This window comes from Triticum aestivum, chromosome 7A (assembly GCF_018294505.1).
Source record: "Triticum aestivum cultivar Chinese Spring chromosome 7A, IWGSC CS RefSeq v2.1, whole genome shotgun sequence".
Classification (NCBI taxonomy): domain Eukaryota; kingdom Viridiplantae; phylum Streptophyta; class Magnoliopsida; order Poales; family Poaceae; genus Triticum; species Triticum aestivum.
The window spans coordinates 648,589,255-648,604,593 of NC_057812.1; the positions used below are offsets into that span (position 1 = coordinate 648,589,255).

The 15,339-nt window shown below is 48.2% G+C and overlaps 1 protein-coding gene across 1 annotated transcript; it reads left to right on the forward strand.

Moving 5' to 3' along the window:
* Positions 1-7,463: 7,463 nt before the first annotated feature.
* LOC123148954 (putative FBD-associated F-box protein At3g50710) lies at positions 7,464-9,406 on the forward strand. The gene is made up of 3 exons (XM_044568480.1): positions 7,464-8,487; positions 8,583-8,717; positions 8,821-9,406. The coding sequence occupies exons 1-3, from the start codon at positions 7,579-7,581 to the stop codon at positions 9,187-9,189; spliced, it is 1,413 nt and encodes a 470-aa protein (XP_044424415.1). The 5' UTR covers positions 7,464-7,578; the 3' UTR covers positions 9,190-9,406.
* Positions 9,407-15,339: the final 5,933 nt, after the last annotated feature.

A 15,339-nucleotide genomic window follows, 5' to 3' on the forward strand; every position in this document is an offset into this window, starting at 1 on the left:
TTGCTTTGTCCTCTAGTACGTCTCAAAGGTCTGGCGTATTTCCCCATGCCTTTTATTTGAATGGCGTCGGGGTGCAGGCTGAGCTTTTGGCTGGAATGCCTCTCTATCGCGGCCACGAGGTGGCCGATCAGCCGCGTCATACGCTTCTTCCTCCAGTCGGGGTAGCAACCTGCATTTTGGGTAACTCTTGGAGGGGCGTTCGAGTTTATATTCCTCGGCCACGAGGACTTCGGTCCATCTGTCAGCTAGCAGATCTTGATCAGCTTGAAGCTGCTGCTGCTTTTTTTTAAGGCTATTTGCCATGGCTATAAGCCGGCGCTTGAAGCGCTCTTGTTCGACGGGATCCTCTAGCACGATGAATTCGTCATCGTCGAGGCTTGCCTCGTCTTCGGAGGGAGGCATGTAATTGTCATCCTCCTCCTTTGCTGCTCTCTCAGGAGGGCTGGCCTCTCCATCCTCCTGCCCTAAATCGTGCTGGAGGGGATTATTGCCATCTTCGGCACTATCCGGAGTGCTATTATCTCCTGTGCCGGTATCACCGCTTTTGCTTTGGTGGGACTTAGAGCGGCGCCGCTGACGTGGGCGCTTAGGTTGCTTCTTGGAGGGGTCATCCTCCACTGTCTCGTCGCCATTGCCTTCTTTGGGTGTGTCCACCATGTATATATCGTATGATGAGGTGTCTTTCCAGTGCCCTATAGGCGCTGGTTCCTGTTCGTCTCCTGCATCGTCGTCCATACCGTCGATGTCTTCGGAGTCAAAGTTGAGCATGTCAGTCAAATCATCGACAGTGGCTATGAAGTGGGTGGTGGGTGGGCGTCGAATTTCTTCGTCGTCCGCATCCCAATCCTGCCGGTCATAATCCGGCCAGGACTCTCCTGATAAAGAGAGAGACCTTAGTGAATTTAGTATGTCGCCGAAGGGCGAGTGCTGAAAGATATCTGCGGTCGTGAACTCCCTGATCGGCGCCCAATCGGATTCGATTGGCGGGGGCACGGATGGTTCAGAGTTCGGAGGAGAGTCCGGCAATGTGGAGTCACGGGCCTCGCGAAGGATAAGGTTGGTGTTCGGCTCGACCGCCGTTGAGGCTGCAGCCTCCGCGGCGGGGTCTAGCCACCCGCCCTCGGTCGGCGCAGTTGGCTCCGAATTGAAGGTCGGAGTAGATGCGGGTGCGGCCTCCAGGGCACTGTTCGGCGGCAGAGCTAAATCATGCCCATCGTGACAGTGCAGCGCACCCGGCAAGGGCTCGAATCCATCGAAGATCAAGTCTCCGCGGATATCGGCTGTGTAGTTTAAGCTTCCAAACCTAACCTGATGGCCAGGGGCGTAGCTTTCAATCTGCTCCAGATGGCCAAGCAAATTGGCCCGCAGTGCAAAGCCGCCGAATACAAAAATCTGTCCGAGGAGAAAAGTCTCACCCTGGGCTGCATTGCTATCGATGATCGTAGGAGCCATCAAGCCTAACGGCGACGACACAGAGGAACTCTCAATGAAAGAACCAATGACGGTGTCAAAACCGGCGAATCTCGGGTAGGGGGACCCGAACTGTGCGTCTAAGGCGGATGGTAACAGGAGGTAGGGGACACGACGTTTTACCCAGGTTCGGGCCCTCTTGATGGAGGTAAAACCCTACGTCCTGCTTGATTTATTCTTGATGATATGAGTATTACAAGAGTTGATCTACCACGAGATCGGAGAGGCTAAACCCTAGAAGCTAGCCTATGGTATGATTGTCTGTTGTCCTACGGACTAAAACCCTCTGGTTTATATAGACACTGGAGAGGGTTAGGGTTACACAAGGTCGGTTACAAAGGAGGAGATATCCATATCCGTACTGCCTAGCTTGCCTTCCACGCCAAGTAGAGTCCCATCCGGACACGGGACGAAGTCTTCAATCTTGTATCTTCATAGTCCAATAGTCCGACCAAAGGATATAGTCCGGCTGTCTGGAGACCCCCTAATCCAAGACTCCCTCAATCGGTGTAGTGGGTTTTGTCTACCATCTCCCGCACATTCTTTGAAGAATGAAAATAAGCTGTCAATGGAAATAAGATGTCAACTATTTTGAACTGAACAATATAAATTAGTTAATAATTAACTATGTTTGAGAAACTCACATAGCGATAGAACTGGAGCCGTATCAATAAGGACCCAAATGTCCATATTGTCTTGGTCGATGTCAGGATCACCAAGATCCATGGTGACAAGCATACCCTCATCAAAACCATACATCTTGCAAAATGCTTCCCAATTTTTGCAACCAAAATGGGTTACCCTCCCAGAATTATACAGATTACTTCAAAATCCACATCATGATGAGTCCTGAGGTGAATTTTCTTTGTTTCATAATAACTTTCATGGTCTTCAAAATCCATCCTCTCCAAGACATAGCGTCTTGCATGGCATGGGATAAACTATACTCAAATTGTAAAAGATGAAAATTACACGTTGAAATAGTTGAAGTCATGCTTATTTATGAAAAAAACGCTTGTCGTCGTTGTGTACCGTTTCAACTTCGAAGGTCTCCTCGAGCTTAATGCTGAAGCGCCGATCATCGTCCAGGTGAGGCCTGTCGCACAGACCTCAATCGTCGTGGCAGCAGCCGCACACCCCCGGGAGATTTTTGTCGTCCGATGACGACATTTCCTATGTTCATAATTCAAAACTACATCATCTCTTGACATTAGTAATAACTATGAGTTGATATCACACTTCTATATGTATAACACAAGAGTCAGTTGATCCTACTTAATTAAGTACTAAGATACCCAGGCCCATGCATTAGTCGCAAGTACCCCATATGTCCTATTTTTAGCAAAGTCATGCTAAAATTCACGGAAAATTTCAGCATGACCTTTGCTGAAAATAGGACATATGGAGTACCTGAATTTGCCAGAACGGAAGTTAATCGACATTCCGGCAAACTCAAGGGCCTCTCGGGGTACCTGCAAAATCATTATCCCACCCCCACCCCGCTGCAACCCCACAACACCCCACAATATCATCATGACACGATGGTCGGAGACAAAACCCCCCAATATCATCACGACACGATGGTCGGAGACGAAACCCAGCAATATATCTTCTAGCCATGAAACCCTACCCTGATTCTCCTTTCTTCCTCTTTTTTCACTTAAACCTGCAAACATGTAGGGAAAGCAATTAATACAAGGCACAAAAATGGCATGCTATGTAGCCTTAATGCTATAGAACATATGAAATACATGCTTGCAATATATATGATATAAAATCCAATAATTATTTAATAAAAACAGTAGCTAAAAAAGTAGCAAGCAAGCAATTCATTTGACTAACTATTTAAGTGTTCTGGACTCCAACAACCACTTTGCAGACAAGCAGGAAAGTGGTTCTTCATCGATAGCTGAAAGTGGTTCTTCCTTGAGGGATGTGTGATCTATGATGGTGTTGTCTTTTTGCTTAATTGGCTTTGCTTAATCCTATGAGGAGGTGGTGGAATCCACTTGTTGTCTGGCTAAGGGGTTGAAGTTGGCACTGATTAGTGCTGAAGTTGGACTCTTTAAATTCAGAAAAGAAAAGGCACCACATAATATTGATGGACAGGGGAAAGCTTTGCAATTGCACCCACAAGTGTCAAGCACCAACTTAATAGCCACTCCTAGTAAATCCTTCCCATGACAGTACGACGCTCACTCTCGGTTTGACACATAATATTATTCTCCCGCATTAGCTAAAATGGCTAAAACAGAATACGATAATCCTAGTGTTCTCTTGTGGTGGTGGTGATATGCCCATATCATGCATTGGTGGGCAACGATGATTAGATTAAACTTTAACCAGGCACATACTTACAGGTGTTTGCTAATATGAAAAAGCAGTGGACCTTTGGGTACAAAGGAGTGGACCTGAACGGTGCAAACAAAAAGAAACTAATAAAAAAGATGAGTGTTGTGTTCCCGGGGGTGGAAGAACATGACGGGGCCAGCCGACGATTACTACCTCGATCAAAAAGTGATTATTACCCATGGAAATGGCACCAAATCCCTCCAGATCGTTAACAAGGGAGGATGCAGACAGGGGACTTCAATTAATCGAGCATCAGTAGCACAGCGGCGTAACCAGATGGAATGGAATCGGGTTGGAAGGGCAACTAGCAAGCAACAGGCAGAGCAGTAGTGTGGCGACAACAGAGAGCAGCATCAGCAGCGGGAAAGAGCAACGCCAAGGCAGCAGCAAGCAGCGACCAAGCAGCGAACATCAATAGCAGCAGTAGTGCAGTCAGCGGAGCAACAGCAGCAGCGGGGGCGGCGCGACAACAGTCAGCACGGGCGCACGCGAGCGACAACGGGCGGACGAGCACGGGCAAGGGATGGCCAGGGGCATGTAGGCGGATGCGTGCCCAAGGGCAGGAGCAGCGGGGAGGGTGTGCGCCGGGGCGCGGCAAAGGAGCCCGGGGCACACGGGCCGACTATGGGGTGAGCGCGAGGTCGACGGCGGTGGCTTACGGCGGCCTATGGAGGCGGATCGAGGGGGGGAACGGCTGAGGGACTCACCGCGGAGATCGTGGCAGGCTCGGTGAAGGCCGGGGTGGACCGGAGAGACGTTGGCGACCGCGAGATGGCGACGGCTAGAGGAAGAAGAAGGACTCCTCCTCCTAGTGCTCCGGCGGCGACTCCGGTGGCGGAGCGGGCGCGGGGGTCGTCGGGTGCGGGGGGCGTCGGCGGCGGTGGGAGAGCGGGCGCGGGGGGTTTGCTCGGCGGCGGTGGAGAGCGAGAGCGGGCGAGGGGGATCTAGCGAGGGGGAAAGGTTAGCAATGGCGCACCTCCTAGGGGTCCCTGGTGCGCCATTACTAACCTTTTTTGGATTTTTAGTTGCATCTAATATTTTTTAGAAAATGATGATCAAATTTGAAAACATTTATGAATGTGAAAAAATATCATCAAATTTGTTATTTGAAAATATTTATAAATATGAAAAAATATCACCAAATTTGTTATTTGAAAATATCATCAATTTTTTTTGGAATTTTAGTTCCATTCATTTGTGAATTGGTAAAACATTTTATGAATGTGAAAAAATATCATCAAATTTGAAAAAATATTCATGAATTCAAAAAGTGCCCATGAAATTTAAAAATATTCATGAGTACAAAAAATATTAATAAATTCAATACTTTTTGTGAGTTAGAAATTCAATATCAGAATAAACACATAAATAAATATTCATGAGGACTAGAATAGAAGAAATATCATTACTAGTTTCGTAAAACAAAAAATATATAATTGTTAGTTGTGGCGCACCTTGGTTGTGGTGCGCCATTACTAGTTTTGGAAAAAAAATTGTTAGTAATGGCGCACCTTGTGTGTGGTGCGCCATTACTAGTTAAAACTATTAATGTCGCACTGTGCGCTGGTGCGCCATTAATAGTTTTGGAAAAATAAAAAATAAAATTGGCTAGTAATGGCGTACCGTGTGTCTGGTGCGCTATTAGTAATGAGGACACTAATGACGCATCACATTCAGGGTGTGCCATTAATGTCCATATTGGTTATAGCTCTTTTCCTAGTAGCGAGCTCTCTGCAGTGAACAAAGCATCTAAATGAATATAAAGAAAGATGCAACCATGCCAATATTGTAATTGGTACATGCACCAAAGACACGATCAAGAAATAGATTGCCCACATTCATAATCATCATCTAATCCCAAACAGTGTACCAAAAGCTCAAGATTAAGACACAATTAGAAGAGAAAACCATAAGTATGTCCAAAACAAAAAATTGATGGAATACCTTGTAATATAACTATATTAAAAATACTTTTATGGTATTTTTATAGACTCCTATGGAGGCACTCGGTGTGTACTACTGTACTGCAGAATTAGGGATGAGCAGGCATGGTGCCCTCTGTTCTAGCCAAATTAGGGAGCTCACTTTTCTAGGCAAGTTAAGGAGATCACTGGGCCATGGTACTGCACTGCTGCTCAAGTGGTCGCAAAGGTGCATAGTCGAAGAAAGGACACGGCCAAGCACATCCCATGTCTAGCCCCATATCTGTGCAACATCAAATAGTCAGATTGAACACTTACAACTAGACTTGCTATAGTTGGTTCGAGCTAAATTTCAAATAAAAGATAAACAAATTACCAAGTAAATAACAGAGCACAAATATTTCATATATTAATCTTCCTTTCCAATCTAAATCATCATAAATTCGTCATACAAACATCCACCCCCCGTTCATCACGCAAACACTAACAACATCCATACAGTCTGTGAAGTACATCGTATAGTGGAGCTCACCCACAAATCTGCCCTATGGACCGGCACCTCTTCCTCCTCCTATTGAGCACCATGGAGACTGAGACGACATCCATCTCACTGCAGCATACAAGTATGTCAGTTGACAAAAAACAAAGTGAACACCAAGCAAGCAGATATTCACCGGGGCTTACCTTGAGGTCCTCGTCCTTGAGGTCCTCGTTGTCTCTGCATCCAATGCTCAAAGGAGGCATTCTGTGTTCCCCCACAACCAAACAACTTAGTGGCCGAGGCGAACTCGACCTCCAACCGTCCAGCGCAGCGTCCTCGGTGGCAACTTGGTGACTTGCGAGATGGCGGCATTAGGCACCAGATCCGGCGCCTAGAAGGGGAGGTGGATACGATGAGGGCCTGGGGTCGAGGAGCGGCGGCGGCTTCAGCCGCACGTGAATCGCCGACGCACAGCGCCAAGGAGGCGAGGAGGTGATGAATAGCACATCCAGGAGCACCAAGGGGCGGAGATGACCGGGGCAACGAGCAGGTGGCCGTCGGAGGCGAGGCCCACCTCCACCACCGAAAACCTGGCAAGGTACATCGATGGGGGCGACCACAGGAGGCGAGGAAAAGTAGATCGGCGAGTGAAGCTAGTAGAGCTCGTCGAGGAGTAGCCATGTGTGTGTTGGGTGGCGCCGCAGCTCACCGGAGCAGCCGGAATCGGCCGGCGATCAAGGCGGCAACAGTGGGGTTCGAGCGAGAGAAGTAGAGTACGAGAGAGGGAAAAGCTGGGCGAGCGAGAGAGTTTCGTGAGTGCGTTAGGCACGCCCCCTCTCTCCTCATCCAACCACGGGCAACCACGCACACGGGCAAAAGGTGGAAAGACGAAAATACCCTCGACGGGGTTACGAAATCACAGGCGGTGGCACAAGATCTTTTACTGTTGGAGGGCGACGACGGGGCACACAAGACACCATGCCAGCCACGGCAACAGATAGGTGCGGCCCACCAGGAATCGACCCCACGCATCAGCGAGGCAGCAAAGTAATTCCGGAGTAAACAAAACCATTAAGAAAAAACGGATGGAAGCTACTATTCATTGTAGCAGTGATCCGGTTTGATCCAACGGCCAGATCTCTCCCGAGCGAGATCATACGGCCAAGAACGCATCAAGACAAAGATCCGACGGCCAGGAATCCGGAGCGGTGAGGAGGCTGGGTGGCTCCTGCTATGCTTGTTTCTGGATTCACTCCCTACCTCCCCACTCCATTCCCCATTTCCCCATCCGTGCGAGTGCGCCGGCGGCCAGGAGCATTGCGGCCAAATCTGCCGTCCCGCTAGCCGCCGGCCATGGAGGCCGCCGCAGCGCCCGTGGCCAACCAGGGGGAATCCCATGGGACCGCAGCGAAGACGGCGCGGTGCGGCGACTCCGACGAGAGCGCCGCGGATTACATCAGCAGGGTCCCCGATGCCGTCCTCTGCACCATCATCTCCCTCCTCCCCACCAAGGACGGCGGCCGGACGCAGATCTTCTCCCGCCGATGGCGCCCCCTATGGGCCTCCGCGCCTCTCAACCTCGAGGTCCGCACCCGTCACCCCGGCCCCGGCGTCCCCATCCGCACCTCCTCCGTCTTCCCCGATGCCGCCTCCAAGGTAATCTCCAAGCATCCTGGCCCCGCCTGCCGATTCTGCTTCCACGGCCTCTGCCCCGGCGACCTCCACGACCAGGCGGAGACCTGGTTCCTCTCCCGAGCCCTCGCCAAGCTTCAGGAGCTCGATGTCGGCTACGCGTTCTGCGATGAACGTAATCCGGGGAGAAACCCGCTGCCGCCATCGGCGCTCCGCTCTGCGCCTACCCTCCTAGTTGCCAAGATCAGCTGTTGTGATTTGCCCCGAGAGATGGTGCCGTCCATGGGCTTTGACCTCCTCCAGCGTCTCTCCTTGATCTCCGTTTACATCTCAGTGGACGTCTTCCGTGGACTGCTCCCTGCTTGCCGTGCCTTGGAGAGCTTACACATGTCCAACGTTCTTGGTACGCGTTGCCTCCATGTTCGCTCGCCGACTCTTAGGAGTATATGCTTCCGTAACACCTCTGGTAGAGCAGAGCTGGTCATCGAGGATGTGCCTCGCCTTGTGAGGTTACTAATACCTTTTGGTTGCCGAGAAAACTGTGGTACTATCCGGGTAATTTCTGCGCCTAAATTGGAGATATTGGGCCCTTTGTTACCTGTCGTCTCCAAGCTCCTCCTAGTCTCCCAGGTAGCACCAGCAGCATCCTTGAACCTTGCATTTGGCATTCCTAGTTTCCTACACGGAGATAATTATTTTTCCATGTTCATTGTTGTTTTCTTCAGGGAGTAAGTTCAGCCGACTTGGCAAACTCGATGCACACCGTGAAGATTTTGGCTCTCAGGTGTTCTGGATATGAATTGGACGGAGTTCTTAATATCCTTAGGAGGTTCCCCTGTCTCGAGAAGCTCTATATCATTGTGAGTGCTCATCTTTGCTTGCTTTATAACTTCTTGACATTTTATTGACATCTTGTTTGTAACAGCTGAGACGCTTGACAGAATCTTAATATCCATTTTGCAGTTTCACAAACACTACGAGATGGATGCCAAAATCGAGCCTCAGTATGACCGACGACTATATCCAATTGAATGCCTTCAAACCCATCTCAAAACAGTGGTGTTTGAAACATTCGTGGGCCATGATAAACAGCTTGAGTTTGCCAAGTTCTTTGTTTTGAATGCAAAGGCGCTAAAAGAAATTGAATTTGAAGGAATATATGGTGCCAAAAACGATGTATCGCTGGCTTACCAACACACGCTGCTACGAGTGGAAAACAGAGCTTCTCGAGATGCCCAATTTGAATTCAGGAGCAGATATCGCAATACTGCGATTCATCTCCTCAGGCATATCCATGATTTGTCAGTGGCCGACCCCTTCGAACAGTTATAGACACGGTTGATGCCTGAAGATTGCGCTGTTCTTAGTGTCTTGTGCTTGTTTTGCAGGCAATGTTGATGTCAAATGATTGCACTGTCTTCCGCATAGACCTGCTCTTTTTTCTAGTCTAAGGTTCCTCTGTAATTCCAGTACCTTATGAAGTTGCTCCTGTTAAAACTGCAAGAGATGCTTTTAGATGCAAAAAGAATGCACTGTGGAAAATTTCTTATGTGGAGGGATGCAAATAATATGACTTTGAATTTGTACCTGGAGACAGCTGGTAAGCACAATTGTTTATGGCTTTGTTCTGCCAAAGCTGTGCTAGGAACACATCCCTGTGTCGGAAACTTCAATGTCTTATCAGTTATCATATAGAAAAGCGCGAGATGTTTGATTGCTGATTTAGTTTTCTTCGAGTGTTCATACAGAATCTGTTTGATTCTTACAAAGGTCAACCTACAGGCTAGGCCCCTATGCATTTTTAGCTAGGAAGGAGAGGTTTCTGTTATTTTCTATCAGGCTCAAGTTTATTGCTACTGATCCTCATCAGCCCTGGCCCCTGGGGGAGTCCAGGACTGAATGCTGCATCCTGGTAATTGATCTTTTATCCAAGAAACAGCATTAGATTGGGCTTAAGGACCTGCATCTTGGTAATTGATCCTCCTCGCTCCCCTCACCCCTGCCCAGCATCTTGGTATAGTCGCCTACTCGCCTGGTAGTTGATCTTTCATCCAAAGTCCGAGTTTACTGAAATGATTCGATTGCCATCTTTTACAAATTTGCAAAGTAAATTTACCCTTTCCTGTACCAAGAAACAGCATTGGATTGGGCTTAAGGACCTGAAGATGATGTTGGTTTTGGCAGATGGTTATCCTCGTGTCGTGTGACGCGCATCAACTTGTTTTTCTGCATTGCTGTTTGCCAAAAGAAAAGAGAAAGTTTTTTTTTTTTTTTTTTGCGTTGCTGACAGAGAGATTTAGTTTTTGTAGTTTTATTCTTGCAAGACTAGGCTTTTGCGGTAGCCTATTCTCTCAAGGGTCTTGCAAGTAGTGTTCCGATGAGATTGACTTGGAATTTGCTATGGGTAAAATTTGCCATCTTTCCCACAGGCTGAAAGAATTTGCAGGAAGCCTTGTCACCTACTGTGGAGCTATGGTGTTTTCAGAGCAAGTATATAGGGTGGAAAAAACATGTGGTGTTAGGCCATGTGGCTTTTGTTTCGCTCAACATTGCCTGTACCCTTAGTTCAGCAAAAGTGCATGACACAATCCGCGTGGTCAGAAACCGCCGTGGCTTGGAGCCGAAACGCCACAGGCTCTTCGGTGTCGAAACCACGGGCTCTTTGTGACGTTTAGACTGCCCATAATGGGATTAACTTCAACAGTAACTAGAGTCTAATTCGACAAATTTGCTTATGTGGCAATGATTTAATAAGAGGAGAGATGCTTTGAGTAACATATGTAGTTAGTCATGTTATGGGTAACATCACACATAACAAAACAAGATGAGTCTATAACCTGATAAATGAAGTGTTGGATAACACCACACATATGTTAGAGCATCTACAGCCGGACTTGGCAAATCCGGCCTCCTATATGTCCGTGGACACGCCCGGTCGGCCTGCGGACACTGACCGGGCACTCCCTATATCCGCGCCTCCACACCCGTGTATATCATATTTCATCTTCCGTATTCATACTAAACCATATTATTTATATCCGCGCCTCCACACCCGTGTATCTCATATTTCATCTTCCGTATTCATACTAAACCATACAAATAATAACTACGCAGATAATGAGCCGACATACAAATGCACATTCGGTTCATCAAAAGATCACAACCGGATCTTCAAAAGATAGCCAAAGTTCACATAATACGCATAATACAGTGGACAAGTTCAAACTACATCTAAAAACTTGAAATAAGACGGATGTTCACCACTTCCTCGCTGGCCCTTCGCCCTTCCGGTCGCCGGCGCAGTTGTAGGAGTCCGCGGCAGGAGGTGGGTCCCGATCTACTCCCATGTGAAATTTCGTGAAAAAATACCGAGGAACGTATTCGTGACAAAAGAGACAGAAAAAATCCTATGTATAGAAAAAAACTGTTTGGACAGATTTTTGTTCGGACAGTATTTCCTTCGCCACAGATACGTTTTCTGGTATTTTTACATAAAATTTCACACGGGAGTAGATTGAGAACCCAGGTTTGATATCCCCAAATTTCAGATTTTTTTTTGTATTCTTTACATTTAATATTGTCTAGGGGTGTGGAGCACCCAGAAGCTCCTATGTATTTTCCTATATGCATTTTACTACTTTAAGTTACTCCCCACTATGGATAGTTTTGAGCGTTGCTCGGAGCCGAAGGACGTATTTACTAAAACCATCACATTTGAGGATAGGGTAATAACTTGATATCACTTTTCACACAACTCACGAGCAAGTAACGAAGAGCACAACCATCAACTTTGCGCCTAACAAGTAACGGAGAGCACCGATCGCCTGATTTGCTCATGAAAACAACCGTTTTGACTTATTAGGCCCACCCGGCCACCCGCCGGGCTAACGTAGCTGACAGTGTAATACACCGAGGATGGTGTCACATCCCTGTGTTAGTCATGCATTAGGATTGGTTGAACATGTGCATCATGCTTAAATTCCCAGAAAACTGAAATGGGGATGACAGAACCCCCAGCACCCCCCCCTGAACAACTAGGGTTTATTAAAAACATTTTCAATGAACCTGAAATGCCCTTCTAAAAAGCCCACCCTTTTTGTTTTGGGTTAAAAACCTTTGACAAAAATGGTGCACATTTTTCTAGGACATCTTAAGGTCATTGATTAATTCTTATAGTATTTGCATTTGGGCATTTAAATGCTATAAAATATTTTAAATGCTCAAATAATCATAAACTGAAATGTTTGCTGTTGGATATATTCTAAGCAATAGCCATGATTAATTTTATGATTTTTGGAAATGCCCTGGCATTTTAATAAAGCCCTGAAGTTACAGAAATAATAGAATAAATATAAAAAAACAGAAAGAAAGAGAGAGAGAGGAACTTACCTGGCGCAGCCCACCTAGCCCACCAGCCGGCCCACCTGGCGGCCTAGCACTGTGCTGGTCCGCGCCAGCCAGCTGCTTCTTCCCCTCCAGGCAGGCAGGGAGGTGACGCCGGCGTGCCTGAGCTCGCCACGGCGCCACCTGCTTGCCGCCCGCGCCCCTGGACGTCTGGACGCCTCCACGTCGCGCACTGAAGCCCCTGGACACGCCATTCCCCCTGTCTCTCTTCCTCGCCGTTCCCCACCATGGCCGACGCCCCTGTCGCCACACTGTCGTGGTAGCCGCGCCCTCCGTCGTCCTCGCGCCGCGCCATCGTGTCCACGAGCTCCGCCGTTGTCGATTACATCGAGTAGGCCGAGCCCCGAGCGCTCGCTCGCCCCGGAGACGCTGCACCGAGCTCGTCTTCAACTCCGGCCACCGGAGATCCCCTTCGCCGTCCCCGCCGCATCAGCTCGTCCCCGACCTCGCCGACTGCCTCGACGTGACCCCCGTGAGCTTAGCCACCTCCCCACCCTCTTCGTTCCCTCTCTCGAGCCCCGTAGTGACAGCACGTAGCTCACCCGCACGCACCGCCGCGGAGCTCGTCGCCGACGAGGCTCCGGCCACCCAATGGCCATGCCACCCTGTCCACTAGCCCTACCGCACCCCCAGGAGCTCAACGCACCAAACCACGCGCCTCCCCGTGCACCCTAGTGACTAGTTCAACCTTACCCGAGCTCCGGCCGCCGCCAAACTCGTCGCCGGTGACGTTTCCGGCCACCCCAGCTCCACCCACTGCCACCACTCGACGCGGCTCCCTCACCGCATCACGTAGATGGTCTCCGCCGTCCTTTTGGTCGCCGGAGTGCAAAACCCGCGCTGCTCCGCCGCGTCTGGCCTCGCCGGCAAGTTGACCCTGTTTGACCCCGTGGGGCCCAGGTTGACCTCCCCCTGAGCCTATGACAGGTGGGGCCGACCTGTTATTTAGTTTAGGATTAATACTAACTAATTTTAATTAGTTTAGTCACTGACATGTGGGCCGAGGCCCCACTGACAGTTAATTAGTGTTAATTTAATCCTGTTAGTTAGCTGAGTCACTGACAGACAGGGCCCACTAGTCAGGTTTGACCTGGCCGACCCAGTTGACCGCTGACGTCACACCTATGTCATGCTGACGCATTAATTCAATTACTGGAATTATTCTTATATAGGAAATTCCAGAAAATAGCCAAAACTTCTAAAAATCATAGAAAATCAACCATAGCTCCAAATCAAACAATTTATATATGAAAAATGATCAGAAAAATTCAATCTATCCATCTGTAATGGTTTCATGCATGACAAAACAAGTTAACCTTGCTGTTTAAGCAAAATAAGATAATGCACTAATAAGGCTATGTTAAATGAGCTAACATTTGAATCTTTGATTCAAATGAGTTCATTCCTTCCTGTTTTAGCTTGCATTAGGCCAAGACACATTCATTTTTGCCATGTCATAGCATGCATCATATTGTTGCATATTGTCATGTGTTGATTATGTTTCAGTGTGTCTTTCGTGGTAGGTTCTGCCTCCGAGGATAACCCCGAGTATCCGTCTGAAGGGCAGTACCCTACTACCACTACATCAGGCAAGCAATCCATTGATCATTCCGATACAAACCCATGTTCTCGCTTCTGCTCTTGCTTACTGCATTAAGACAACGTGATTCAAAACAGCTGTGTGCTACGGTAGTTGAACCCTTATCCTCTGCATGACCTGTCATTGCCACAGTAACTAGATGAAACCCACTAGCATGTGTAGGAGTTGATTGAGCCATGTATGTGATTCCTACCTTGCTACGCCTGCTATGCTTAGAGTTGTGTTCATCTGGGTGATGGGCTAGAGTGAAATGATTAAGTCGGTAATGTGAGGGATGTGTTGAACATGTTTTGGTAAAGGTATCGATGAGAGGCCATGTAGGAGTACATGGTGGGTTGTTTCATTGAGGCCGTCCCTAAGAACTGAGATCTGTATGTGTGATTTTAAGAATCATCTACTACCATGCATTGGGATCCTTAATTGACCCTCTCGGCTTCTTAATCACCCTAGTACTCTGTCCAGGAGTTGCAATTAGTTTCTGGTGTTTGTAGGTTATGTGTTGGCGGCCGTGCGTAGCGCTGACCCTAGGAGTGGGCTATGTTGCGATAGATACACCATGGCACGGTGTACCGAGTCACCCGTTTGGTGTCTCGGGAACCCTGTTCACATTGTTCGGGGCCGTATGTGGAAACCTCGGCTGGACTCCCTGTGGATGGAACCTGGATAGGCGATAAACCTGGATTAGAGACTTGAGTGTTTAGGTAGGCCGTGGCCGACACCCTCGTTGGGCTTCTGCTTGAAGGTTGCCGAGTACATGTCGTGTAAACGGCGGTAAGTGGTGAAAGCGTGTATGACGAAGTACACCCCTGCAGGGTATAAAACTATTCGAATAGCCGCGTCCGCGGTAAAGGACTACTTGGTTGCCTATACAGTTCATAGACAAGTTAATGATTACTACTAAAAGACTCAAGATAAGTGTGAGTACCGAGGATGGCCCTCTCGTAGGATAACGAGGGAGGATCCCCGGTGGGGTGTTGTGCTGGTGAGTAGTGGACTCGTAGTGGATAGCTTAGCCAAGAGTCAAAGCTGGCTTGCTGCAATAGCCCCACCACCTTCTTGAGAATGAGCATGTATAGTAGGTTCTGTTGTAAGACTTGCTGAGTATCCTTGTACTCATGTTTGCTTAATTACTGTTTTCAGACGACAACACCGCCCCCTCCGATGGGTTCTACGTAGACCTTAATGTCGATGAGTGACTAGCCACCCAGGTGGTGATCCTGGCCATGGAGGGCCCTATGTAGATAGACAGGCTTCGAGAAGCCTTCTTTCTTTCTAGTGTCTGTACTCAGACTAGTTGCTTCCGCATGTGCTTGTATGATTGTATGATTTGAGTGTCGGGTCGTGTGACCCCTACCTGTATGAATATGTTATGTATGGCTCCTTGGAGCCTTTTTAAATAAAGTACTTGAGCTATAGAGTTTTGTTGTGATGTCATGTTGTATGTACTCATATTGGGCATATTGTGTGTATGATTGAAA

Bases quoted from the DNA above. Each gene is read 5' to 3' on its own strand.
- LOC123148954 (XM_044568480.1), top strand. From the start codon at position 7,579: ATGGAGGCCGCCGCAGCGCCCGTGGCCAACCAGGGGGAATCCCATGGG. The intron at 8,488-8,582 runs GTAGCACCAGCA...TGTTTTCTTCAG, and splicing joins AGCTCCTCCTAGTCTCCCAG to GGAGTAAGTTCAGCCGACTT. The intron at 8,718-8,820 runs GTGAGTGCTCAT...TCCATTTTGCAG, and splicing joins TCGAGAAGCTCTATATCATT to TTTCACAAACACTACGAGAT.